The sequence below is a fragment of the Bactrocera oleae genome, chromosome 2, assembly GCF_042242935.1.
Source record: "Bactrocera oleae isolate idBacOlea1 chromosome 2, idBacOlea1, whole genome shotgun sequence".
NCBI lineage: Eukaryota > Metazoa > Arthropoda > Insecta > Diptera > Tephritidae > Bactrocera > Bactrocera oleae.
The window spans coordinates 78,892,227-78,918,699 of record NC_091536.1 but is presented as its reverse complement, the minus strand read 5'-3'; the positions used below and the strand labels follow the sequence as shown (position 1 = coordinate 78,918,699).

The 26,473-nt window shown below is 35.1% G+C and overlaps 1 protein-coding gene across 1 annotated transcript; it reads right to left on the bottom strand.

The window, feature by feature from the left end:
• Positions 1–1,572: 1,572 nt before the first annotated feature.
• Scp2 (Sarcoplasmic calcium-binding protein 2) lies at positions 1,573–26,404 on the bottom strand. Its single transcript, XM_014230340.3, has 6 exons — positions 26,238–26,404; positions 14,188–14,357; positions 12,210–12,262; positions 11,569–11,688; positions 1,992–2,204; positions 1,573–1,916 (listed from the first exon to the last, which is right to left on the bottom strand). The coding sequence occupies exons 2-6, from the start codon at positions 14,243–14,245 to the stop codon at positions 1,806–1,808; spliced, it is 555 nt and encodes a 184-aa protein (XP_014085815.1). The 5' UTR covers positions 14,246–14,357; positions 26,238–26,404; the 3' UTR covers positions 1,573–1,805.
• Between the last annotated feature and the right edge of the window lie 69 nt (positions 26,405–26,473).

Sequence of the window (26,473 nt, the reverse complement as noted above, 5' to 3'; positions counted from 1 at the left end):
TCCTTGGAAGTTTTAAGTAGTTTCCATGGATACTAACAGATAAAGATAAAAACAGCAGTTCTGTAAGCTAAGTCAAACTATCACATACGAATCTACTATTACGATATACTATAAATTTGATTTTTTCTGGGCAAAACAATTTTTTTCGAAAGAATGCGTCTTAAGTAAACAAATAAGGAAATTTTAAGTTCAGGTGTAACCGAACATTTTGTGGTCATGCAAGATAAAGTAATATACTGGATTTTCATATGTATTTAAAAAAAATAGTAGGAAGTATTGCATTCATTATTTACAAGCACAGGCAAGAAGATATAATATTATTAGAAAGAGATGCTTTCACACACACAAAATTTAGTTGAAAATTGTTTAATAGTTTCTGAGATATAGGACTTCACCTAAAAGTGGGCGGTGCTACGCCCATTGTTCAATTTTTACGCCGGCTCCCTTCCGTTATATATGAATTGAGCGTGGTTATTATCTGTTTTCCCCATTTTCACAGTGTAGAATGGAATGCTAAAAGGACTTCTTCTCAACAAGTTTGGTTCAGATAGCTTTAGTGGTTTGGAAGATATGTACATTTAACTCTGATCTGATCATTTATATATATTATATATATAACTCCATATCTTTCTCAAAGAGTTTTGGGTGATACAAAAAAACCGGTAGGTGAACAAAACTATTCTACTATGTGCACCATGTTGCAAGAGTATAAAAAGTAGTTTCTCCGTTTACAAGTTTATTTCCAAATATTTGCCTTCAAATTTCCAAACTGACCTTATTTAAAACTTCATTATTACTTATAAAACGTCAGTTCTTAAACAAGTACATATATGAGCACCATTCTGGGTGCATACTAACCTATAATTCCTCTATTTGTAATTATTCAACCGGAGTGAAAACATTTGCTTTGTTTTAATAATTTTATTTATTTGAATTAATTTAGCTACATACACAAACATTTAATAAACAATTCATCTTAAACATCATATATTTTACTATATTTTAGTTTTTTTCTAGACTTTCTTTATTTATTATATTTGGAAACATTTAATTTAGTTAAGAGTTAACTAATTTGTAATTAGATTTTACTTCTACTACAATTTTCACCACCGAGAATTATTTCGTGAACATTTATCTACATTTATACAAAAAAAGAAAACCGAATTAGTCACTTTATACCAGGAATGACCGCAATTCGTACACACATACTCGTACATACTATTTATGCTTCTTGGCGGCCGATTGACTCCGGAGATTCCATAGAATTAAACGCCAAAGGAATCATTATAATACAGGTGTGTACTTGTGTATGCGTCAGCATTCGATATAATCTAAGATTCAATTGTATATGGTATATTCTTTATATAGTAGTTATAATTGAGCACATTGATCAGGAATCATATATATGTATGTGTATATATACTAAATAAAGTTGTGTTCTCCATATTTTAATGCGATAAAGTACATTTCTGCTAAAACCAGGTCAACCTTTTCGGTTTCTCCTTTTACTTTTATGCTATCTTAAAATTTCGCCATGGCGTTTTTAACATTTCAATTATTGTTCATTTAAAATTTGTATTGTTATTACTTTATTAAATATATATTTATTTATTATTCTCAAACATTTCATTAATAGTTGCATATTCCAGCTTCAAAATGCATGCCTCAGCACACCAACGCACTTCACACCATCACAAAGAGTACATACTTTATTTGCAATCAGACCACAAAAACATCTTGAAAATTTAAGCCTGGCTGGGTTGCCCGCTCGGAGCGCTTTAGCCAGCTACGCAAATTTTAGAGCGTTAAAATGCATTTTTGCCGAAGATGAAATTGCCGGGCGCATTCACATCCTCCGCTGCGAAGTATTCCTTCCATAAGTTGGCGAACTGGTCACGTGTGACCTCGGACTTGCCCTTGAAACAAAGTGAAATATTTTATAAGTAATTAACAATAAACATTTAAAACCAATATAGTTTAAGGTTACACACTTGCGCCATTTTCTGGAAGGCATCTTGGCACTCGGCCTTGTCCAGGCCATAACTGGAGCAGACCAATGTGAACTCCTCCGCGTCGATGCTGCCGTCAGTCGAGGCATCCTCCAGGTCGAACATAAAGTTCATGTATTTGGTTTGCCAGTCCATGACGCTGCTGGGATCCTTAGCGTAGGCGTCCCACATGTTGCACCACTCGTCGACGGAAACCTGCCGAGACATAAAATTTTAGTAGCAAATGTGCCAACAATACTCTAACTTTTTGAAGCGTAAATATATTTTCTAATCTGTTCTGCATAAAGCACTTAAATTTATGTGTGTGTTTGTGTTAGCAGGCGTAGTTGCACGTCGCTCAATCAGCGGGTTGCAGCCCCCTTTCTGGCACAGTTGCAATAGAGCAATAGAGCCATTTCACTAAAATTTATGAATGTTGCACGCTTAGTAAATAAATATTGCTGCATTGCTTCCATAAAGGTGCACACATATTTCTTCCTACAAGAATCCGTTACATCAGTGTGCTAAAAATTTTTCCAGCAAGCCACAATAAATCTGCATACCTAATATAACGCCGCTTCCCCCCCCCCCCCCCCCACATACACTCACGTGAAATACCGTTCGTTTGGCAATGGCCGCACATTACATTTGCAAGTATTAAATGATTCCGATTCGTGGTTGTTTTTGTTGTTGTTGTGTCGGAATTTTTGGTATATTTTTGGCAGTGGCAACTCCTGCGCGAACATCGGGTTATTTATGTATGTGTTCGCTTGGCTAACTTCAACACATGAGCACACACGCACACGCCCTCTAATGTTTTAATGCTCTAAGCAACCGCATTCGCCCCACACCCCTGACTGACCGGCACAATAAATATTCAACTAAACATGTTGCGGTGCTTGTGGCCGCGATTTTGAGCATTTCCACTGTGACAATTGGCGCAGCAAATGTGAGCCATCGAAGACCACAACATAGCAGAGCATAGCACGACACAGCATAACAGCTTGCTCTGCGTATAAGCGGCCATTAACACATGTCCGAGTGTCCAGTAAAATTGTATTGACTTGGATTTATGCATTTATGTATGACTGTAAATAAATATCTACAACAACAAAGTCGAGTTAACAAGGTCAAAACAAATAGGGCCAATAAGGCAACGCTTATGATGGTTTACTGCTGGACTTTGGCCACATGCCACGGTTGCATATCGAAAGAAAACAAAAACGAATTTGTTCAATATTAGAAAGGGCATGTAGTCGTAACTGTTGTGTCTACTTTTATTAAATTCTTTCACAACAACTCAGCATTGGAAGTCAGATGGGTAAGTAAGCAGGTAGAAACACAGAATCTACGAGTTCTTTATGGTTGCATATGTCACCAGTTACGTTCGAAGCTAGAAGCTGTTCTATTTAGTGACCTCTTGTACTTGTGATTACAATACTGTTGATTAATTTATGAAATAGAAAATAGAACTGAAAATGTTTCAAACGTGAAGAGAGTCTATCCACCTTCCACATAACCGGGAATATCAAAACTTCTTTCTAGATATCGACTAGGAATCAGCGCTTTGAAGCAAAGGTGTCAAAGTTGAATGTGTTTAAGTAGCGGTACTTTAACTGTCGTTCATTCCTTGCTATTTCCACAAGTCCATAAACGTCGTTTCATTGCTGGAGTTTTGATTGAAGTTCGATCTGTAATTGAATGCCCGAACAAGAAATTATCCAAGAGAAATATTACGATCGCAGAGAGTAAACGCTTAGCTATCTGTTCAAACAAAAATCTGTTTATCCGCTATCTGTTTTGTAAAACATTAATGAGTCGGAAGGAGGAGCTCGTAACGGTCGCCGCTAACTCACCTTAGAAAATTGCGCAGCACATTAAAGAGCCAATAAATAAAACACCAAATAAAAGAAGAGAGGAGTAAATCAAACCACCACAAATTAAAGACTATGTTAAAGGCAAGCAGCCATTTGGAACTTAGACCCTCGTTTACCGTTATATATGTACAAAACTAGTCTAGAATAAGGGCAATTCAATTTACGGTAACATTCGAAGCTTGATGGCAGGCAAAAAACAGCGGTCATTACTTTTCGGCAATTAAATACACCAACAAATATGCACAAAACGTTGCATAGGTAAGTATGTGGTAAAGTGGACCAATTGAAATCACCAGCTAAATAAGTAGCGAACAAGTGTGTAGCTAATAAATAACAGTACAAGACAATAAAACGGAAACAATCAGTCGTAAGACATGTCCAGTTTAGTTTAAGTGAGTAAGGTTGCCAAATATGTTTTTATATATACAAGTATGTATTTAGCTTTAACCGCTTGCTGAGCGAACTGCGGAAAGTCGCCAAGTCAACAAAGTTGTCAAGTGCATGCTGACATTAAAAGAAGACAGCAATACAGCGCATACAAAAGCCATAAAATTTATATTGCATCCATGTATGTATGTGCATATATAGACACAATTAGTTGCCTGTTTATACAGTTTGACCCAGAAGGAAAAAATGCAATAAAGAAGAATTTTAGCATTTTTACAGCAAATACGCGAAATATGTTACCTGCAAGAATCAAAACGTTATATCATAAAATCATAGTTTTAAGGCATTTCAGCAGACACCTTCGATTGATTTTCTGCAATTATATTGTCTCTAACACAACTAACCGAACTGTTCTGAGGTAACTTAAAACCATCTGTTTACTATTCCAACTATTACTTTAAGGCACGTAACAACAGTTCGCGGAAAAACCCTGCCACACAACCCAGAGAAGAATAAGCGCATTTTATATATTACTAAGATCCAATATCACTTTCGTCTGATATCGTCCCAATATCATTCGTTTTTCGATGAAAAGAATCTCAATATCTGATCTATTTGAACTCGGATTGATCCATTTAAACTGTACGGTCAAACCGAAATGATTTTTACCTCCAAAAACATTTAAGATTTTGCTTGAAATGTTAAGTTCTTAATGGAATAGAATGGAATATCACGAAACTTTTGCAACATCGACGTCGAGTAGAAGTCGCAAAAGAGATACTTGACAACGTAGCTGAGGACCCTACATTCATCAAACGCATCAATACTGGAGACTAGATGTGAGTTTATGAATATATCGGCGAAACTGTCTAACAATCTAGCAAATGGCGCTCCAAAAATGAGGCGAAACCGAAGAAAACCGAAATTCGCTGAGGTCACTGAAGGAAAGCACAGCCGAGACTTATAGCATGTATATTGAAAATTGAATTTTCCTTGGCATGGTTGTATTGGCTTAAAAGCAGCCCATTTTAAAAGCGATAATAACGATTTTTTTTTTTGTTTTGTCAGTCCAGGTCAAATTTGAGTAGATGACATAATCTCCGCAAGAGACAATCTAAAGAGATGAAAGATAGTCGAATCTACAAGTTATCTTCTAAGTATATATGGACAAATTAGATCTATGAACAGATAATACGAGCGAACACGAACAGTACTTTCCATACTTGTATTGTAGTAAGGGCAGTAAGACGAAAAGATCGCATGCTCTTAAATTCACCGAAGACATCAGTTTACGGCACGGCAGATTTCCCACAGTGTATTTTTTCCATTGCACGTTTTTTTAGCTGGGCGAAGCGTCTTTATTAAGCCGAAAGTCAACACACAAGATAGCAATCAAGCTGCTCGGTCACTTTGTGTGTTAACTTAAATGCGGGTGACCGGATCAGTGCTGATAGTGGAATGGCAAGAATAATAACAACATAAGCAAAAGTTATTATGACAACGTGGCTGTTTTCCTTTTTTTATGGTCGTGCCATTGTTGTAACACCACTGAGAGCCATGTGAGCGTATGGGAGTAGCACATACATACGCTCACACGCACCTGGTAAAGACCGGGGACGAAAGCGAGGTATATTTGCAGGCGCAAAATGCATGAGTGCATATCCTTTGACACGGTTTTGGCCTCTTGCCAGGAAAACAACCAAACTACAAGCACCAGTACAGGTACCGCAATCGGCAGCATAGCTGACACAAACAGGTATGCTGGCGGCTACCCGCTAACCAACATTGCTGTTGCAACTAGCACTGCCAGTGCCACACGCGCACATTGCCTGTTGTGGCATGTTGCAGCTACTCATATTCACTGCTATTGTTCGCTGCAACGCCATTTACCGTTTACCACTTGCACCTAGCGTGCAACAAAATATTGCAACACATAATTTGACCAACACCTGAGCAAACACAACCCAAACAGCCGGAACGCCCCTTCCCCGCCTTCGCCACGCGCTGCTCATATTTGGCCATGACGGAGCAAAAAATTAAAATAAAATTGCACGTTTGTCATTTGCATGTTGATTAAAATGAGCAGAGAAAAGGTGGAAAAATGCTGTGTTGACACAATAATTTGTAGCTTTATGCACAATAACTATAATCGTCAGCAGTCAAATTGTTGCAGCGACAGGCTCATAAACACACATAGACATAAGCGCACCTACATAAATGCAGAAGTGTTGTCTATGTTATGAGCGCTGCTGTGCATACTTTGTTGTTTTTATGTTGCTGCATGCTGCTGCTGCATGCTGTTGTTGAGTGTTGCTGGTGCTGTGCCAAGAACAAATCATGGCCAACAATGTTTCCACATAACTCAAAAACAACAACACACAACAACACCAACAGCGTCACCGAAAGCATTTCCACAATTTAACAGCAATAAATGTGCATGTCGAATGTTCGCCGCGTGTGCGTTTGTGCAACACTTTGGTGCAACATGTTTTGCTGGCTCGGCGCTTGCAAAATTTGCTTGCATTTTTTTTACATGTTTTCGTTTTTAATTTCACTTGCGAGCGCAATTAATGCACATTTATTCATTTGTGTGTGTTGCACTTCAAAGCCACACAGCTGTCTATGCATTTCTTTTCACATAAATCAGCACTATAGGCGTTCTTCTTCTTAATGCATAACGGAAACTAGAAGCCAAGTGTCCTCCACGGCCGGCAAGTTTCAATTTGGTTATAGCACTTCAGATTTATGCCTTTCAGTGGCGCTTAGTTGCAATATGAAAACTCGTATTTCATAATTCATTCTATTCTTTCATTCAAGGTGTCATCTGCAGCAGCGTCTGCGCTTTTACATATCTGCTGGCACTCAAAGTGATAAAGAATTGTTATTAATAATATTCATGGCTTTCACCTTCACAACATTAGTTAGTTTGCCAATGCGATAATAAATTGGAAATTGAATGTCAGAACCGATAAAAATAATATTGTATTTTATATACTTAACATACATACATAAATCTAAATGAATGTTATAAAAAGGAAAGATTTGATTGTTTGTTTTTTTGAACTGAATAGGCTTCGAAACTGCTTGACTTGGATTTGAAAAATTCTTTCACCGTTGTGAAGCTACGCTAACTCCGGTGAATATATACTGTATTATATTTTCAAAAAATTCCTTACACTGAGTTCACTGCTAATACAAATATTATAGAATAGTCTATATATAATATATATGTATATGTTTTATCTTGAAAGAAACTTTACGTTCTATAAACTTTACGTTCTTTCTATTATATATATATAAGACTGCACCTTTATGGTACTCTGAAAAGAGAGAGAGAGAGACTGCCTCTAAACAGCTGATCGGTTTTTTTTTAAAGATTTTTGATTACAGAAGTACACTGGTAGGTTTGTGTCCCAAGTCTTGGTGGTCACCACTACTACTGCAAACTTTTCTGATGGGGATCGGAAACAGCCATCAAAGTTGAGACCCGTAGAGCGATGGTTATTTCATATGATGCCAAGAAATATCCAAATTTAAGCCACTTTAAGCGGAATCAAGTACTTCTGTTGGGAAATCAATGACCATAGGGTTTACAGGAATAATTTCAAATACTAAATCATATTTTGTATACCCTGTACCCTGTACAGGATATTTTAAGTTTACCACGATGTTTGAGGAAACGGGGTAGGGTTGTAGGGTCTCTAACAAAGTATATACTCGTATATAAATGATCAGCGTGACGAGGTGACTCGATTTAGCCATGTCCGTCTGTCTGTATATATACGAACTACTACTAAACAATCGGGATCAAGTGCTTATAATGAAAACTCTTTCATTTGACGAGATATTTTTTTACGAAATTTGAAACTTTTTTTTGGTAACTATGTGTTTTGATTTCAATCTACTTACTTTCAGAAAGAAAAAAATTCTTCAGTGATAAAATTTTTTTTTTTATCGGATTAATTTTCTGAGACAGAAACACCTCACACGCCTCCAATTTTAATGAAACCACTTTTCTCTGTTCGCTGATTCCTCAAAAGTTCTCCCAATTCATAATTATAGAGGCAGTGGGATAATAACCGCTTTCTCCTTCTTAACCATTTCGTTCCACCACTTTAAATTCACTTCGTATAGCTAACAGTGCCTTTGCTATTAACTACTAATAATAGCTATCTTATACATAAAATACTAGAACCTAGACGAGTGCATAAACCACATTTTTATTTCCCTATACCACTTGAGACAATTTCCAACTGATATGTTCTAGTTGTGGCAAGTAGTGCTGGGCTTAGGGAGAAGGTGTACTTTAAGCCATGGAATGCCACAAAACTAACTATTGTACAATGCATAGAATGCATAAATAAAGTGATACTTTAAAATTTCTTTGCTAACAAAATATATTTTCCGCTTAATTTACGCCAGCATGCAGCTGAAGATGCAACAAACAGGATGAATTTACGAGAAATTGGAAAATTCTACAAATATAATTCATTCAATGCGAAGAATTTTCAATCGGCTGAATTTGTGCAACAAATAGCCGCCATAAATTCCGAACGCGACAATCACAGCGCTTACAACTGTAACCGTTTATTGTCGCGTGTTGATATCACAGCAAACACATGCACCAGCACCATTGCACCTACAGAAGATAGCATCGATATCGGAAACGCGCCAGCTGCTCACTCAGTTGGAATGCAAGTGCGAGCTAGCAAATTGTTTACGGGACCCCAAAAAAATGGCTACCTATTCAAACATTTGCACTTGCAATGCAGCTTTGCAATGCAGCTTTGCAATGCAACTTTGCCTGCCAGTTGCATGTGTGGGGCTTGGTTAGCACACGCCAGTTGAAAATACACGCAGCATTGAGTTTTAGGTTTGTGACATAGAAAATATTTATGCGATTTTGTCAGTGAAGTGGCGAAAGCAAACTCACGGCTGAGCGGAACAAAACAAACGAGAATAAACAACCGAATGGTATTGCTAAAAATGCAAATGAGCAAAGCGAGGAGGGTACAAAAAATGATATAAGATAATTCTGGCATTCCATAAAAGAAAAATGAAAGCTCTGACGCATGCCGTTATACGAAGTGCAGATAGTTTCCGGAAGGCCGGAAAGCCATAAACACACACATGAAGATATTTTTATAGATGAAGAAGAAAAATCACGAAACTTCTTTCTGCGAAATTCAAAATTCGAACCGAAATCTATTCATCATAATGAAAAATGGCAAAACAAACTCACCGTCCACTCAAAATTGCTTTGAAAATTTACTGCACACATACAGTCGCATACACGCATATTATACATGTGAAAGCATACAAGGAACTAAGCTCAACGCTGAAGTGCCGTCGAAATCGGTGAAATAGCAACTGCCAATGCCAAAGAAATGCAGACAAATCGACAAGTTGGCATAGTCAAATTTACTGCCCAAATCAAGAGCGAAGATAAAGTTTCAGTGACAATTCGATTTACGATTAGATTACGGTAACTACCCAGCAAAGAAATTTCTCAATATTTGAAAATTGTCAAAAATAACACATTTGTATGTTGGTAAATTGAACAGGTTTCAACCTGCGTATAAAGTTTGAGAAAGAGAGAAAAAATGTGTAAGAAAGCACAAATCCTTCATAGAGAGAGAGAAAGCAATATTTGGTAAGTTTACTCAAGACTATTCTCCGCAGCCTGCTGGTTAAGCCGAAAGCACCATACGAAGGTATGAAGTTGCAAATCTCGTGCGAAATCAAGTATATGTTTACAAAAAAGTTTTTTCTAAAGGCTATCGTCCCAAAAACACAATCGTGCCTCTGGCAAAAACGTAATACTTATTTAAATTTATAAATTATTTCTTCATAAGATTAATACTAAAAAGAATTTTTTTGAGCGACACATTACAGGTAGTCAGATTTTAATTGGCGAAAATCGTGTCACCAAAAAAATTTCAGATCAGAAAAATGTCTATATCAAGAAATCTGAACGCAGCCCAAGCTTAAGGTATACACCTGGTGTGAAATTTAAAAAAAATCAACTTTTTCATATTTTGATATGTTATATCTTTAAAAATTACATATAAAATTTTTTTACAGCCATCCGGATTGTAGCCGCACATTTCAAACAGCTCAAATAGCTTCATCAGTTTGTCTTTAAATGCGATTTTCTCAAAACTACATTCTTCAAATTTGCTTGAGTGATTACCTGGAGACACTAACGTCTTGACTTCTGGCTCTGGACCAATGGACCTCGCATGCGCTCAGCAGACGCTGGTCGACGACCAGCTCCTGCGCGACTGCGCGATCCTTCTGGCCGAGAGTGGATTGCAGGAGGTTGGGGGATCTTCTCGCCTTGAACAAAGTTCACCTCGCCGCCATAGTAGGAGTCCTCACTGGGCACTGTCCAATGGGAACTCATGCGGTGCGGCTCAGAATACTACCTGATGAAAGTTGTCAAAGCTGTATGGAGTGAAGTGGAAACATCCCGGCACTTTCTCCTCCATTTTCCGGTTTTTGCTAGGTTGAGATTGAAACATCTCGGCAATCACACTTTTGGCGGACCAGAAGATCTGGCCGAAACAGATATTGGCCGTCTCAACAAGTTTGTCATAGGCACAAAGCGCTTTGTCGACATGTAAGGGTCTATTGATCCGGCTCATAGGAGTTTTGGGTACCACAACGGACCGGCGTTTAAGCTGTCCAAGTGTGATCCTTCTTAGCATCGACCCTCTAACCTAACCTAACCTACCTGGAGACAAATGATCCGGACACTATCAAATTGTTTCTGCATGTTCTTTTTATATGGTAGTTCCCCATACTAAGATCTACCAGGTTTTTGACATGATCAAAATTTAATTTTTTTATGCCAAAAATTGCCAAAATTTTTAGTTAAAATTCGATATGTAATTGTGTAAACAATATCTTCTAAAGAGCATTTTTTTAGTTGTTTCCTTTAAAAATATTTCCTGTGTATTCTTAATATAAGTATAAATTTATCTTTAAAATTTTTAAACAATTGATAAAGTACGGCGAGTATCCGCAAATATCAGAAATGAATTGACTAACTTTGTATCAGTTCATCGAAAATGTTGGCACATTTCATTACTCAATTTATTTAATTTTTTTTTAATTTATCTCAAACGAGTCACAATAGTGGCTCTATTAAGTCGTTAAATCCACACATTTTGTGCTGCTAATTCAATTTGCCCCACATTGATATGCAAATTGCTAAAATATTAAAAGCCCACACACACGATTCTTTTCGGTCGTGTACAGTTAACTTTTCATCTATTTTTTACTACTTGTCCATTAGCCACATGTTTACTCACCTGTCCATCATTGTCCTTGTCGGCCTTGGAGCGCAAGCCCTCCCAGATTTCCAACATGACCGCGTGAATCTCCTTGTTCTTGGGTGTATTCTCTGCCCAGCCGCGCAGTTTGCAAACGCGCTACAGAAAATGCAAATACAAGAGCAAAACAAAAAACAACATGTCAGTGACAGAGCAATACAACAACAGCAATAACAATAATTCGCACAACTGCGATAAAAGGCAAGTGAAGCACACGCTGAAACGCACGCATAAATTACGTAGCCTTTTTTTGTTTATGTTTTTTTTTTTCTACTTTTGGTTGCGCGTACCTTCGGCGTAACGCTGAATTTCATAAACACACACATGCATACAAAAAATATGCTAGTGTATATGTAACATGTGCAAAATATGCAGACTACCAAAAAGCGGTCGAAACATTACGAAAAAATACAAAAAGGGTCCAAGTGTGGAGCTACAAATTTGTGGGCAATTATTTGCATGCAAATAAATTTCGCTCAAGTGTTGTGCCACGCCGCACAGTGTGCGCGCCACTTTTGTCCGTGCGTCAACGCGTTCATGCTACCGAAATGAAAAAATAACTTTCAGGAAGTCAGTTTCCTAACGAAACTTTTGTCCCTTTTGTTTGTGTCAACACTTACCTCAATGGCCAACTCAAAGTCTTTAACGTCAATTTCGCCGCTCTGATTGACATCTGTAGACGAACGGGCCAGCGATGCGGTGCGGTGCCGGTGTGGTCGCCGCCGAAGTGCGTAGTTGGAAAGTTTGTTGAAGTTGTTTTAAGGTACATTGTTGCATCATGCGATTGTTGATTGTTTGTGTGCAGAGCACATAGTTGGGCGCATTGTCATTTGGTGATGTCATGAGTTGTTCATACGCCATAACGTACCATAAGCAAGATGAAAAGAAAAGAAACAATGCAAATGAATGAAAGTTATTCAGTGCGGAGTGCTCTGAATTTACAGTAAGCCACCATAAATTATTTAACAAGGTGTAACATGTTTCAACTATTTGTTGATTTTATTAACGTAATAGTTTTGGCCATTTTATTTAAAAAAAAAAATCCTACATTCCATATCAGTGCCTGCTGGAAAGCTTTGTTTACTTAACCACACGCTATCTCTCTGTTCAATTTGATTGTGCGAAACTGTCAGCGCGTTCGGCAACGCATGGAAAAGTCTATATTACATTTTTTTCGCGTTTCCATTTCGGAAATCCAAAACTCTATTTTGAGTGCCGTGCACACAGCTGTCAACACTTCCGCCTGCCACATTGGCTGCGTCAGTGCCACGGCTGCGGAAGCATCGCGCACCCCTATAACCAGGCAAACTGTAACCAACCGTATTCGGTCGCATGGCGCGTGGGGTTGCCAACCGCGTTTATCAAATAAATTACCTATATAAAATTAATTGGTTTTCCATTCTGTTAGTTGCAAAGCTAGTCAATTTGAAATTTTATTACAAAATAAAATTGTTAAAAATTCACCATAAATGTCACTGCATTAAGCAATTAAATTATTACACACACGCCCGCCACGCTAAGTCCCACAAGCGGAATGCACAAACTCATGAAATTTAATGAAAATTGATAATTTAATCTTTGCAAATAAAGCAAGCGCGGATATATTGTATGTGTACATAAATAGTTGTGTGTTATTTTATTAGCTATAAATGCAATATACATAGATATATGCACATATGCGGCCATCCTTGCTAAAAATTATTTTATATATTTTTTATGAAAAAGGCTACTAATATTAATAAATGCCATCAATGTGTGTACAAATGTAATTTAATTATAATAGAATGGGCTGACCTCAAAATCAGTTTCGATTTAGTTGTGAATAATATCGGATATTATTAATCGCCGAGAAAACAAACGAAAATGCTTTACATTTTAAGGAATATTAAATTAATTTTTAATTATTAATATTGTGTACAGAAAATAACACTAGGTAATAGTCTAGCTACTTCCTGAGTTTCATAAAGAAGCTTTACCATACTTATTACTCTAAACTATCCTAAATAAAAAAGAATAGTAATTGTAATCGAAGCTATAATACACTTAACAGTTGCATTTTTATAGCACAAAAGGGTATATTTATCTTGATTCCGATCGTTCAGTTTGTATGACAGCTATATGCTATAGTGTTATATAATTTTAGATCGAACTGGGGGACTGCGTACGACGACTCTGATCGTTTATTATCTCTGCATATACATTATAGGGTCTCCGCCGTGTTCGTATGGATGATACAAACTACGTGGCAAACTTAATACACCCTGCTCACAGTATAACAATAAATGCGGCATTAATCATTAATTCAAAAGGTCTCCTAAAAGTGTAAATGCTGGATGAATCATTGAAAATAAAGTCGGACTTACTCTACATCTTTTCATCATTTCATTCTTCTATTTCACATGGCTCACAGCATCAATGAAGGTTTCTACACTATCAAACACCCATGAAACCATAAATCTACTAGAGGCCACAAATACTAGCAACATAGCTTCTTAAAAAATTTCGCAAATCGCTTCGAAATCTGATTTTCGAAACTATGTTGATATGTATTTCTTTACTCTGGTAACTCTATTTTCATTATTAGATTCGATTACTCACCAAAGAAAACGTTGAACAGGAAGAGCAATTTCTTCTTACGGAAATCGGAGATCGACATGATACTGTTGTTGTTGCTGTTGTAACTGTCTTAACTACAGAAAAACTATTGACAAATGTCGTAGTGCTGCAGTAACTTCTTTATGTGCTAAAAGTTTCTGGAATGCGGAATGCTGAAATTGAATTAGGTAAAGAAGAGAGAGAAAAATGAGAAAAAGTCAGTGAGCAACAGATTTGTATAATGTTAAATAAGTGAGCACTAAAATGCCGTAAAGTAAAAGACGAATTGCAATCACTGAAAGAATCCGATGAACACGAATTTGTTAGTTCAAATTAGGCTGTACAACCATTTCACCATTTCAATGTTGCACTCTAATGAGCGAAAGCGTTAAATGCTGCATTTTGTGCACGGTATGTATAAGTATTAGCTTATTTCAAATATAGTTATACATATACTCGTATGTTCGTGTTATCACTTTCGTGTTGGTTATAGCTGAATAAGTTTTAAATTAATTCGCAGCAGTTGTCAAAATTTTCAGCTCAAACAAAATAAAACCATAACATTTCAGAAAAACGTGCACACCTCCATTTTCATGAAAATTGGTATTTACTTACACTAAAAGAAATTATATTTGTTTGCGAAAAATTATATACAAAAGAGTCACATCAAATGTAAATAAGTAAACCAGAGTTAAAGTAAGAAAATCATGCGAAGTATTAGTAGATAAAACTTCAACCTAAATAACAAATATTACAATAGTTATTTTCGTACTACGACTGGGAGAAAGAATGGATCGATACCCATTTTGGAATGACATTTTGCCACACAAAAATTGAAGATATGTATGCTAGTAAACTTTTATTTTACTGTTTGGAATCAAAAAAGTATTTTGCCTCACTCATACGTAACATTTTTAAAATCATTACATCTTATAAATCGGGCATTAATGACGTCATCGAAATAAAACTTGACACAAATCGGATGATTACTTTACGGATATGTGAGTCACAGTGCATATAGCTGACTTTTTTACCTATATATTGGATAATCCATGAGTTCTAGTATTGAAAATCGGAGAGAATCTCTAACATTATAGGGATTCTGAAATTTCGGTTGGTTTTATACCGTATATATCGCTCAATATGTAAGATATCATTGCAAAAGTAAGTGTACGAATAATACAACAAAGGCAATAAAATCTATACTTATAATCAAATGTTCACTGGGTTATATCGCTCCTAACAATTTACTTCGTAAAGTATGCCTTTTAGCGTTGCTCTTTGTTCAGTGCTGCGGGTAAAATTTTTGCATAATCTCTCCAAGGATTCTTTCATGCAAGAAATGCGGTCAATTTCGTCACGGAAATTACAGTCAAATTGTAATCACGACGGTTTATTGTCACAACAACCAAGAAGTAAAAAGCAATGGCTGTATACGTTGTACTAGTGTAACGGAATTCTAATATTCAAGCAATATGGCTATATGTCTGACATTTTTGTATTTGCAGTTTTTAACAGCAACAGTTTTGAGAGAAAAAATTAATTTTTCTTTACAGGTTTCACTATAGGTATTTCAGATTATTTTCCTAATTTGAACTAAACAAAATTTAATCACGATTTGAAGCCACTAGTATTTTCTATTCCACTTTCTAGTCTATGTCATAGAAAATCATTTCTAATTTATCTGCCGTTACTTTTGTCCTAAACAATGTGAAACCTGTCACGGGGATGGCCGCCTTAAAAAAATTGAGCAAATTATGTTCGAAATTCGGGTTGTGTCTCATATTGACTCAAAGGCTTTAAAAACATAGATTGCGCCAAGAAGTTATATGCAATTTGTTTAAGCCGCATCACCAAATGAGTAATCCCTTGAACAGATTTCAATTGTGTACTAACAGTGCCATGCCAACGTAAAATAAATGTACGCTTAAAGCAACAACAAAATTGGCAAAAGTAAGTTAAATACCGAAAATATTGTTTTTTTTTTTTTTTGTCGACTTCAGAGAAAATCTGTTCATTCACCGAGTTGTATTTCCGAGCACTTCCATGAATGGCAGTGTTTAATCACCGCTGCAGCCTTTAATTTGGTGCATTTCACCGTGAAATAGGTTATCAGCGCTGTAAATTGACCGAGATAAGAAACAACACTTTTTTCGAATATTATTGACGGATGAAGAGAAATTCCACAAGGCTATTTTAAAATCGAAATTCGATATGCTTGAGCTCTGTGTTTGCGTATTAAATAATTTTCCGCACAGTCAGCAGCGATTATTTTAAATTACACAAGTATTTATGAGGCTAAGGATATATGGTATGTGTATTTAACTGTGTTAAAGTATTTACACAAAAAGGACGCATTCGCACGAGGCATTAATTTACCGATTATCTACTTAATTAAATTTGTAATTGCCGGTAACTAAAGAGCAATGCAAAAATACTTTTTACTCTCTCGAATTTCAAACTATTTTTGTTTTTTTGCTGCATTCTCCGTACCATGCACACTTTTTGCAATAGTTAATTATAAATAAAATATTTCAGAAATCGATTTCATAAAATTATTTAATATTTCGAATTATAAGCAAAGCTCTTTTGAAGCAAACTTTAAATATGCATATTAATTTAATGTGTATATTATATGTTTTTTATTAATTTAATGATTATATTATATACGAGTATATTTAAGATTGCCTCACATAAACGAACTTATAAATTTTGGTTAATCTTCACACTCGAGCTACAACTATTCAATAACAAAGAGGTGTGAAAAGAACGAACGGTCATAAATCATGTGAATATGCCGAAGTCATAAATTGCCGTGGTTAATTGCTTTGTTGTTTGCCGCCTATTTAGGGCTATTAGTATGCGTTCCACGTTTGTTTTTTTTCCATAAATTACCACTAAATGAGACCATGAATGAGCTAGTCAAGCAACAAAGCCAATAAATCTGTGTGGAGAGCATAAAGCGCATATAAAATGCAATTAGAATATTGATATAATATACTTTAAAATTGGGTGGTATGCCAATATAATTACAATAATTATGGCAATTTAAACAACATGCCATAAATTTAATAATTCTCACCCATCCTTTTGATTTATAACATTAAATTTATGTCAGCCTAAATCAATTTATATGAACTAAACGGTTTTCAGTTGAACTTTGTAATAAGAGTCTAACAGATAAGAAAAAATTTTCAAAATCAAAATATCCTTAAAATCTTTAATACATTTGTGAACGAAGTTGTGAAGCCAGTTTTAAATCTTTTGAATAATCAAATCTAACCCAAATATCTCATTTTGATTGAGTTTTATTTACGAAATTTGATCCGGACTGGTGCATTTAAACTGTACGCGCAAACCAAATCGAAACAAAAATGTTTGGATTATATAGTACACGCACATTTACCTTCGTGTGAAGTTTGATCTCCAAATGCCAAACAGTGTGTGCTTTACCATGGTAAAAAATTTAACAACGAGTTTGCTTGAATCACGCCTGCGGAATCATTGAAAATGTTCTTAAAGTGTTTTGGGGAGTCTACTTTATCACGTCGACAAGTATTTGAGTGGCACAAAACATTCAATGAAGGTCGTGAAGTGAAAAAGTTGAAGAAAAAGTATTCGAAAATCGACGTGTTGGCAACAGAAAGATACCAGATGAGCTCAACATTCCCTATCGTTCGACTTAACCATTTTGGTTAATGTATTAGGTATAAAGCATATCAATGCTATAATCGTACCAAAAGACCTGAATTTTTGGCAAAAACGATGTCGAGTAGCGGTCGCAAAAGAGATGCTTAACAACATAGCTGAGGACTCACACACCGACAAAACCAAAACTTGTTGAAGGCACTGAATGTCAACCCAGCTGAGGCTTTTAACATCGAATAATCGAATTTGATTAAGCTTTGGCGTTGAGAAATTTTCTAGTGAAGAGAGAGAGAGAAAATGAAAATAGAGCTGGTATTACAAATTAGGCTGGAAACTGAATCTCTAGCACAGAAAAAACAGAGCAGTTTATATGTTATTTTTCAGCTCGTTTACAATAATATAGAGTTTCAAAAACTTGAACTGTCAATAAAAAGCGCAGAATGTAAGAAGAACCAACCGAGCGGTTTCGAGGTCTCACTGTTTTTCGGTTTGTTCCAACCAATGGAATTCTGATTATTTTTTTCACATTTCGAATGAAACACATTCCATTAAATTGCAATTTTAAGTTATTTTTAGTGTTTATTTTCTCCTACAAATGTCTGTATAGAAAATGCTGAGCAAACGAAAACTCAAAATACTCCAAATAAATATTGTGAAAGTTTTTTTTTGGTTTGGTAAACTCCGTGTAGTGGCTATACACTTCTGTTAAATAAATAAATTTCTCGAAGAAATCCATTTCGAGCTGTTTTTCAAATGTGTGCTGGCAAAGCTGAAAAATACCCCCTTATTGCAACATTTTAAGGCAATGGGAAATGAAAGGATGTAAAAGAAACTGCAACACATTCAATGGAGTGCCAAGGCGCACTTGTCCCTTGCGCATTTGTGGGAGTGCTTGAACGCTTTCGAGCAAATCAAAAACAAGCGGCCAACAAACTATTGACTCAGCAAGCTGGTTGCCGCGTGAGCGAGTGTGCATACATTCATTTAATATTACACCGATAAGTAAGTATGTTAGTCGGAGTGTATATGTGTGTGTGTGCAGCACTCGAGAACGTCGCAACGGCCGCAAATTCGATGAGCTTTCGCCCGCTTTTATTACAAGAAAGGACGCTACTAAGTGGATTTATTGTAAGCTTTTAACACTCGCAAACATCGCCACACAGCGCAGCCGGGTAAATGTACAAGTGCCGTCGCCATTGAATGCATCGACAATTTCAGCGCACACGGCCATAATCAACGCCCGCAAACGCTCGCAAGAATGTATGTTGCCTCGGCGCTTTCTTGAATAGCCCGGCAATTCGTTTGTGTTCATTTCGAGTGGATTATGCATTTGTCACAGTTGCCGTGAAATTCCGCCGAACCAACTCGTGTGTTTGCATGATCTTCTGCCAAGCCCAGCGCAGCATCGCCAAATGTCAAGTATGGCCATATATGTTGACTTTCATAAATGCCACCTTGAAGCAGTGGATGATACTATGTGTCAAAAAGTTATTGCATTCAAAATTATGAGCATGACCATCAAAGACGGGTAGAATGCTCAGGCACATATACCGTACTTATGTTTTATGCTCTTGGTCCATGTGTGTGTCGGCAGTTATATGTTCAGGAAGGCACTTAAAAGTAGTGACGCATCATGCGATTCCCTTGGAATGGATACTAAAAACTTATATGTCAATAAACAAATGCACGGAAGAGCGATCGAACTGTGCCGTATGATGAAATTCAGTTAAAAATTCGGCATTGAAATCGCTGCTAGTAAAGTTTTGAAGTTTTAAGCTAACATACATATTTAGCTGGCGTTTTAGCAGTAATAAATATGCTGTGTGCTATTGTTCGCATATGTTAAACTCTGGACTATTACAAACGAAACTGATCGGAAGTTTAATTTACTATTTGTTCAAATTTCATCTAAAAGACCTGCCCATAGAAATTCAGAGTGGTTTAAAAGGTAATAAAACTGTAATATGCAGCAACATGTTTAACTCATTAAAAATTGCACACACAAATGGGAATCACTTTTGAAATTTAATGAAATCAAATAAAAAAGCACCAAACATTATGAAACCATTAAATTATTTATGTGTATGTGTGCATTGGGCATACAAAAATTACTGGTTTCGGTAAGTTCAAACTGAGTTCATTGTTCAAACTGGTTATTCTAAATATTGTGAAATTTAAGAAAAGTGTGTAGAAGTAATTTGGCATGAAATTATTATATTTGGAAATTATAGTCAGAGTTACCAACCCCAAAAATATGTGAAATAATTAATTGAAGCTTTTATATAAATTAGTTGCAAGAATGAATTTGAAAAACGATTTTTAATCAAATATAAAAGGAAAAAAAACTAAAACATTTATTTATTGATACTACATAAATAGTATAAAACTTTAATTTCTGTTAGCCCTCCTACTGATACTTTATTTACAAATCGAATGAGGACTATTTTTCGAATAAATAAAATTCGTATTTTTTTACAAAAATTTAACAAAATTACATGATTTTGTAAGTGCCGCCAGAGTGTACTCGCTTGTAGGTTGAAAGCTTCTTTAAACTTAACAAATTCGCCTTAAAAAAAGACTTCAACCGTTATTATCTTTTAAACGGTTACGTTTACGAAAATACTGTTACCGTTTTTTAGATCATTCAATTTCCTACAAAATCCATGATATATGAATTTTTCTATCTGATAATAAGAAAAAACCGTAGTCGTAAGGCCTTCTCGTTACAATTAAGAGCTTATATTTGGAAAACCTATTTTTAGAGGGGTTTATCAACCAATTTCTCCGAGTACGTAGCGAAAAAAAATAGATATTTTTGACCCAACCTGATGTATATCTACTATGTATTATATATAGGACCTATCTAAAAATTTACTAATTTCGTCATGTCTAAAGAAAGTTGGAAATTTTGTATACAACATACAAAATACTAATTACTGAATTTTTGTTTCGACATTGAGAGAATTGCCGAAATGTTTAACGAACTCACATTAAATTTTCTCTTTTAACGCATTAAGAAACAAAGAATATTAAAAGATTAATAATTATACTACAATAAAGTTTTACTACAATAATCAAAATAAATGTGTAAAGTGTATGGAGTCGCGTAAAATGCTGCTTGATTATTTATTAATAAGCTGTGCTAAGCCACCGTTCAAACTCGTTCAAATTTTACTGATGTGTTTATTTATGAGCTTTATATTATTTATTGTTAGCATTTTTTGCAACCACATCTGTCATTCGGTGTGAGTCACAGCATTGGATATGGTGGCCTTGTATTATTATTTTGACCTATAAAGTCATTGCTGCTGTCAGCTGGCAAAAAGAAAGTTACAAAAACTGGTTTCGCTGCAACTCAAATTTTGTTATTAATTAGCACAAATTTGCATAGAAGGCTTTAACACCATTAACTTTAATCAATTATCTTACAACAAGTCAAGACAGTTTTTCTTAAACAAAATGTTGAATACTGTACTCGTATATCTGAATTCTTCGTCAAAAGGTAATAAGTTATGTGTGAAGTTATACGCTTTAAACAAATCAAGTACATGTTTGCACTGTTCTACTTTCTGTTTAACTTCACGGGATAACACAAACAGAAAGAGTTCTTCATTTATAAAGAGTATAAAAATTGAACTTAACAAAAAATTTTGATTTTATATATTGTAGTTTTTTATATAATTACTTACAATTTTTTTGATCTGATCAAAACTCGAATATTGGCAGAGCAAAAGTTTGGGTTCAACTTTTTTTAAATACCGCCATTTTGCAAATTTTTGATTTTTTTCGACCGTAGGTCATTGTACGGACAATATCTTCTTGTGAGAATTTTTTAAGTTTCATCTACGTAGAAGGTCGTAATCAATGAAGCAGTGGAGGACCTTTTTTAGCGTTGTCGGAGATCTCGTGTAACTCGAAAAATATTTAATTATTAATGGATCAATCGAAATATTATTAATGATCAATTAATATTAATGAATTAATCGAATATTTTATGAGTGAGGTTTTTTGGTAATATATTCTATACCAAATATACAAGATCCCAAAAGAATTATCTTACTAGAACAACGCTTTATAAACTCACACTTACGCACTACCTAAAATTTTATTTTTTACCATTGAAATGTATATGATATCAAATCAGGGAAAAATTTTGAACTGAATCTGATTTTCTATATATTTATAGAAATTACATTCTGGACCACCTCCCTGCAGGAATGTTTCTAATAGATTATACATTTTATTAACTAAATAAATATATAAATATAAATTAGAAATTTACCACTATTTATGCTTTCATCACATCTGTATTAAATTTGCTTTCTCGTTGATGTTGGGTGGAAAAAATTTGTTTTGTACGATTTTGAAAACAACAATATATAAATCAGTTCACATATAGATTTGTAGTCAAAAATCTTTTATCAGATTATACCGATTAATAGCAAAACTTGACAGTTAATAAGATGACAGAAACATCTCATTCAAATATTTAAAATTAAATCTGTTGACTTTCATGCGCAAGTTTTTGAATATGCAGTTTAAAATGCTCCAACCTTCAATTTTTTGGAACTTAGAAGTGAACTTTTAGAGCTTTGGCTTTTGTCTGGAAATCCAATTTCTTCGCTAATTCTGCCTCGAGGCACAGTGTTGCTAGTCCTGAAATCTTGTCCTGTCACGAGCTTGATCAATGAAAATTTTTGGTCCTAGTTAGAGCACTAAACGAAAGTTCACCAATTGAAACAGAAACTTCTCTCCTTTCCACAAATAATACTGTGTCACTAAAAGTGTCACGAAGAAAGGGTGTTTTTTCTCTAATTTTTTTTTCTTCTTTAGTACATTCTAATTCTTAACTATTCACTTAATTTCTTGGATATGAGCCCTTCAAGAACTCCCGGTCAGAGGAGAAATTTTTCCCGTCAACCGTAACGTTTTGCTGCATCACACAACAAAAGCACAGCAAATCCATCGAGTCAATCAACAGTTAATGGACAATTATTTTTTATTTGTTAATAATTTTCTACACTAAATCAACATTATTAATCAATAAGAAGCGAGTAATAAACGAGGAAATCGCTCTGCTTCATAGTCAATCAAACTTCAAATTACTTTTCTTATGTATCGAGCGCAATTTCTTCATCATATCGTCGTTGAGTGTCTATCAACGCTCAAATGTGACGCTTAATCGCGATTGAAATCACTCATACGCCATTGCTTTCCGCTAAACAGAGATGAAATTTTTATGAAAACTGCATTTAGAACGCATGAGATATGCGAATGTGTGCAGCACCAGCATATGTAGAAATCAAAGTGTTTGCAAAGCACAATGAGACAGCGAGTCAGCGCGAGCAAAATCAACATGCATAAATTTACATGGCATTAATATCGCGTATACGCAGTGTGAAACCATTCAAGCTCGCGTGCATCCGTGTCATTTGTACTACACTACATGCCGTTGGAGTGGCTGGCGCGCCTCTAAAAGTTTGCATAAAAGATATATAAATTAAGTGTGGCGTTTTCATATTAACTTTTCACTTTTGAAGCATCAAAGTAGTTTAGCAAAAAAAAAAAACAAAAAAATTCAAATAAAACTGTCATTCTCATTATACACGGTGAACTTGAGCGTATGAGTGACTGCCAGCAGCACTTGTAATGCAAATGTATTGTGACAAAGTGACATAGATGTATGTATATTTAACATATGTGCGTGTGTGTGTGTAAGTGACATCTAGCAATTACAACCGCCATTGTTAGTTAAATAAATGCTGCTGCTTAATTCATTTTCATTGCAATGCCGTTATGACAACAATGCGTAGGAATACAGCAACAATTTACTTCTCTCATTTACGCATCACTCAACTGTTTATTTGTTTGGATTTGACTTTTCTTAGTTGCATTACCCCACCGCCAAAGGCATATACTTCTCATACATAAGTACATATGTATGCGTGCACCGCCAGGTATGTCTGTTTAATTGGCGATGGTTGCAATTGTTGTCCATTTGTGGCTTCGTGTTTAATTGTCTGCATTTGACCAAAGTTTTCTCATTTCCAAATTTTAAGCTTATAAATGTCGTTGCAGACACAGTGCCGTGAAGGCACAGACAGAGGGTGAAGCGCACAGGTAGATAAATTGAAGCGTGTACCAGCGGCTGAGAGGGTGGCAACTAACCGGCTGAAGGTTTTGCTTTAGGGTTGAGTAAATTAATCAAAAAATAAAAACAAACTTTCGTATGCTCTAAAGCTAAAATGAGTGTAATGATTATTCGGAAACGTAGTTGCATTGGATTTTGCTTAAGGTCTCAGATAAAACAGTAATAAAAATGATGGTCAGTATTTTATGATTGATTTCTAGCATGCATAATTCTGTAGCGCTGCTGTTTTCTTTTCATTTAATTTTGTTTTTTGAGTTTCGTCAATTTGTGGTTCTAACACCTTCGAGATTAAAAATGTTACACTTTTCATTCCGAGGAGGTTTCAAGCAGTAACTATTCTAAGAGAGAAGAGAGAGAGAATAAAAAGTATCTCATATTGCAAATGAGATTTTTTTAAGATATAAAACTGTTACTATAAAACTTTAAAGTTAGTGTTGAGAAAATGGATTTGAACTGATTAAACTAAAGTAACCTTTTGAGAACTAGAAAAGTAAAAGTCTGTTTCAAATATTTTAACAAGTCTCAGCATTTGACTTAAATATAAAATTGTGAAGAGATGCGCTTTAAAACTCAGTTGCTAAATAACAACTAACTGAAGCTCCAAACAAGTTCAACAACTTCCAACTGGTTTAATTCAGTTCATTTAGTATTTGGTGTTGTTTGAAGATACTAAAAAAAATACTTTTTTACTTCAAATTTATAATTCAACATTGAATGTGGCCAAATTCACGGAAAAAATGTTGTCTTTAAATTTTTGTATTTCATTGCATCAAAAATTCAATACTCATACTCTTATAATTAAATATAATTAATATCTCATTGAGCTGACTTTAATACACTTGCGACACACATTTGTTGAATTATGGATTGTGCTTTCATATAAATGTCAGAATTTATATTATGTATATTATTTATTTAAAAAAAATAGATATTTAATAAAACAATTAAGATAATCGCATGTTTTTTTTTTTGCAAAAAATCATAAATTGGTTGCATTTAGAAACATTCTCTTACAAATAATTTTGTTTGACAGCGGACAAAAATTACATATTTATTTCAGAGCTTGAGGGCTCTATTTTATTTTTGAACTACTAAACACATTTTTATTTTTATATAATATAATATATAATAATTACATAATCTCATATGGTGACCTTTCTTAAAAGGTATTTACAATATATTCTTTATGAAATAATAGATACGGGTGCTTTTTGGCGCCCTCTATCGAATACTATAGTCGGAAAAATTGCATTTTCAACCATATCTTAGTGTTTTAAAATGCTATACAAAACACAACAAAAAAAAAACTGAAATAAACCGAAAAAACGGTATATTTTACTACCAAAATGATTGGTGGGAAGAATACACAAGTATTGAAAGAAAGAAATTGTTGATAAATCCAAATTTCAGTACACGGAGCAAGTCTATATTCTAGATTTGTGTTCTTCAAAAAAAGCCTAGCATTTCTGAGACACAATTGACTGAATATTTCTTGAATCATCCAACCGCACTTTTAGCAAGTATTTCGGCTGTCCTAATTGAGAAGTTCTTTCTAACACTGCTTAGCTATGTTATATGCGACACAATAATAATTAACCACACCTTAGGTGCTGCAAAAACGCAGTAAGATGCTCATATGTACATATGTATGTACACATAAATACCCAAGAAAAGTCCTTAATCACCATGAAACTTTTCCTGTCCACTTCATTTTAATTTGGAGCGGAATACTTTGCGGCTGCTTTGGTCTTTACTTTACTATATTTATATATATGTACACAGATATACATACATGCATGTCCATGTCGACAAATTTTTATATATATAAATGAGTTTGCACTTTAATGTCCATTTAATTTGCGGCAACACAAATTGTTTCGCAACTGTTTCACCTTCAGCTGGGCAAGCCGTTTTTCAAAAATTTCCACTGAAACTTTGGCGGCACAAAGAAAGGCAGTAAGCTCAGCACAATTGTCTTGCTTGCAGCGAGCACTTTTCAGTTGCCACAATTGTTTCGTCCACTTGGAAAATTATGAATTTTTCAAAAAAAAAAAACAAATTTTAACTATGAAAAATTACTCAAACAGAAAGCGTTCTTTTACGACCGCGAATTTTTTGTGCCCCAAAAGTTCGCTTGCTCATTCGTCATGTCACATTGAGTTTTTACCTTGAGCATTTCGTATTTATTTCAATTGTTTAACTCTACTTTGTTCCATACAAACAAATTTCTAAGTTATGCTACGCACTCACTCACCAAATTATTAATCGCTTCTGCAATTAAGAGAAATTTTGCTACTCCTGCGGCCTTTAATTTGGAACTCAACGGATTTTCGTTAGAACACTGTGCCTTCGGTTGGCTGACTGCGACTGTTGCAAGTTGCTAGTTGCTGGTTGCGCGTGCGAAACGTTTGTGATATTGCCACATGCACGGGCTGTTGCTTTTATACGTCCAATTAACTGGCGTGGCGCTCGACTGTCTCTGCCGTTGTA

What these genes read in the sequence shown, in the direction of transcription:
- Scp2 (XM_014230340.3), bottom strand. Translation starts at nt 14,245, where the DNA reads ATGTCGATCTCCGATTTCCGTAAGAAGAAATTGCTCTTCCTGTTCAAC. An exon ending in CCTGTTCAACGTTTTCTTTG is followed by an intron (nt 12,263 to 14,187) that starts GTGAGTAATCGA and finishes GTTCGTCTACAG; the next exon opens with ATGTCAATCAGAGCGGCGAA. An exon ending in ACTTTGAGTTGGCCATTGAG is followed by an intron (nt 11,689 to 12,209) that starts GTAAGTGTTGAC and finishes CATTTTCTGTAG; the next exon opens with CGCGTTTGCAAACTGCGCGG.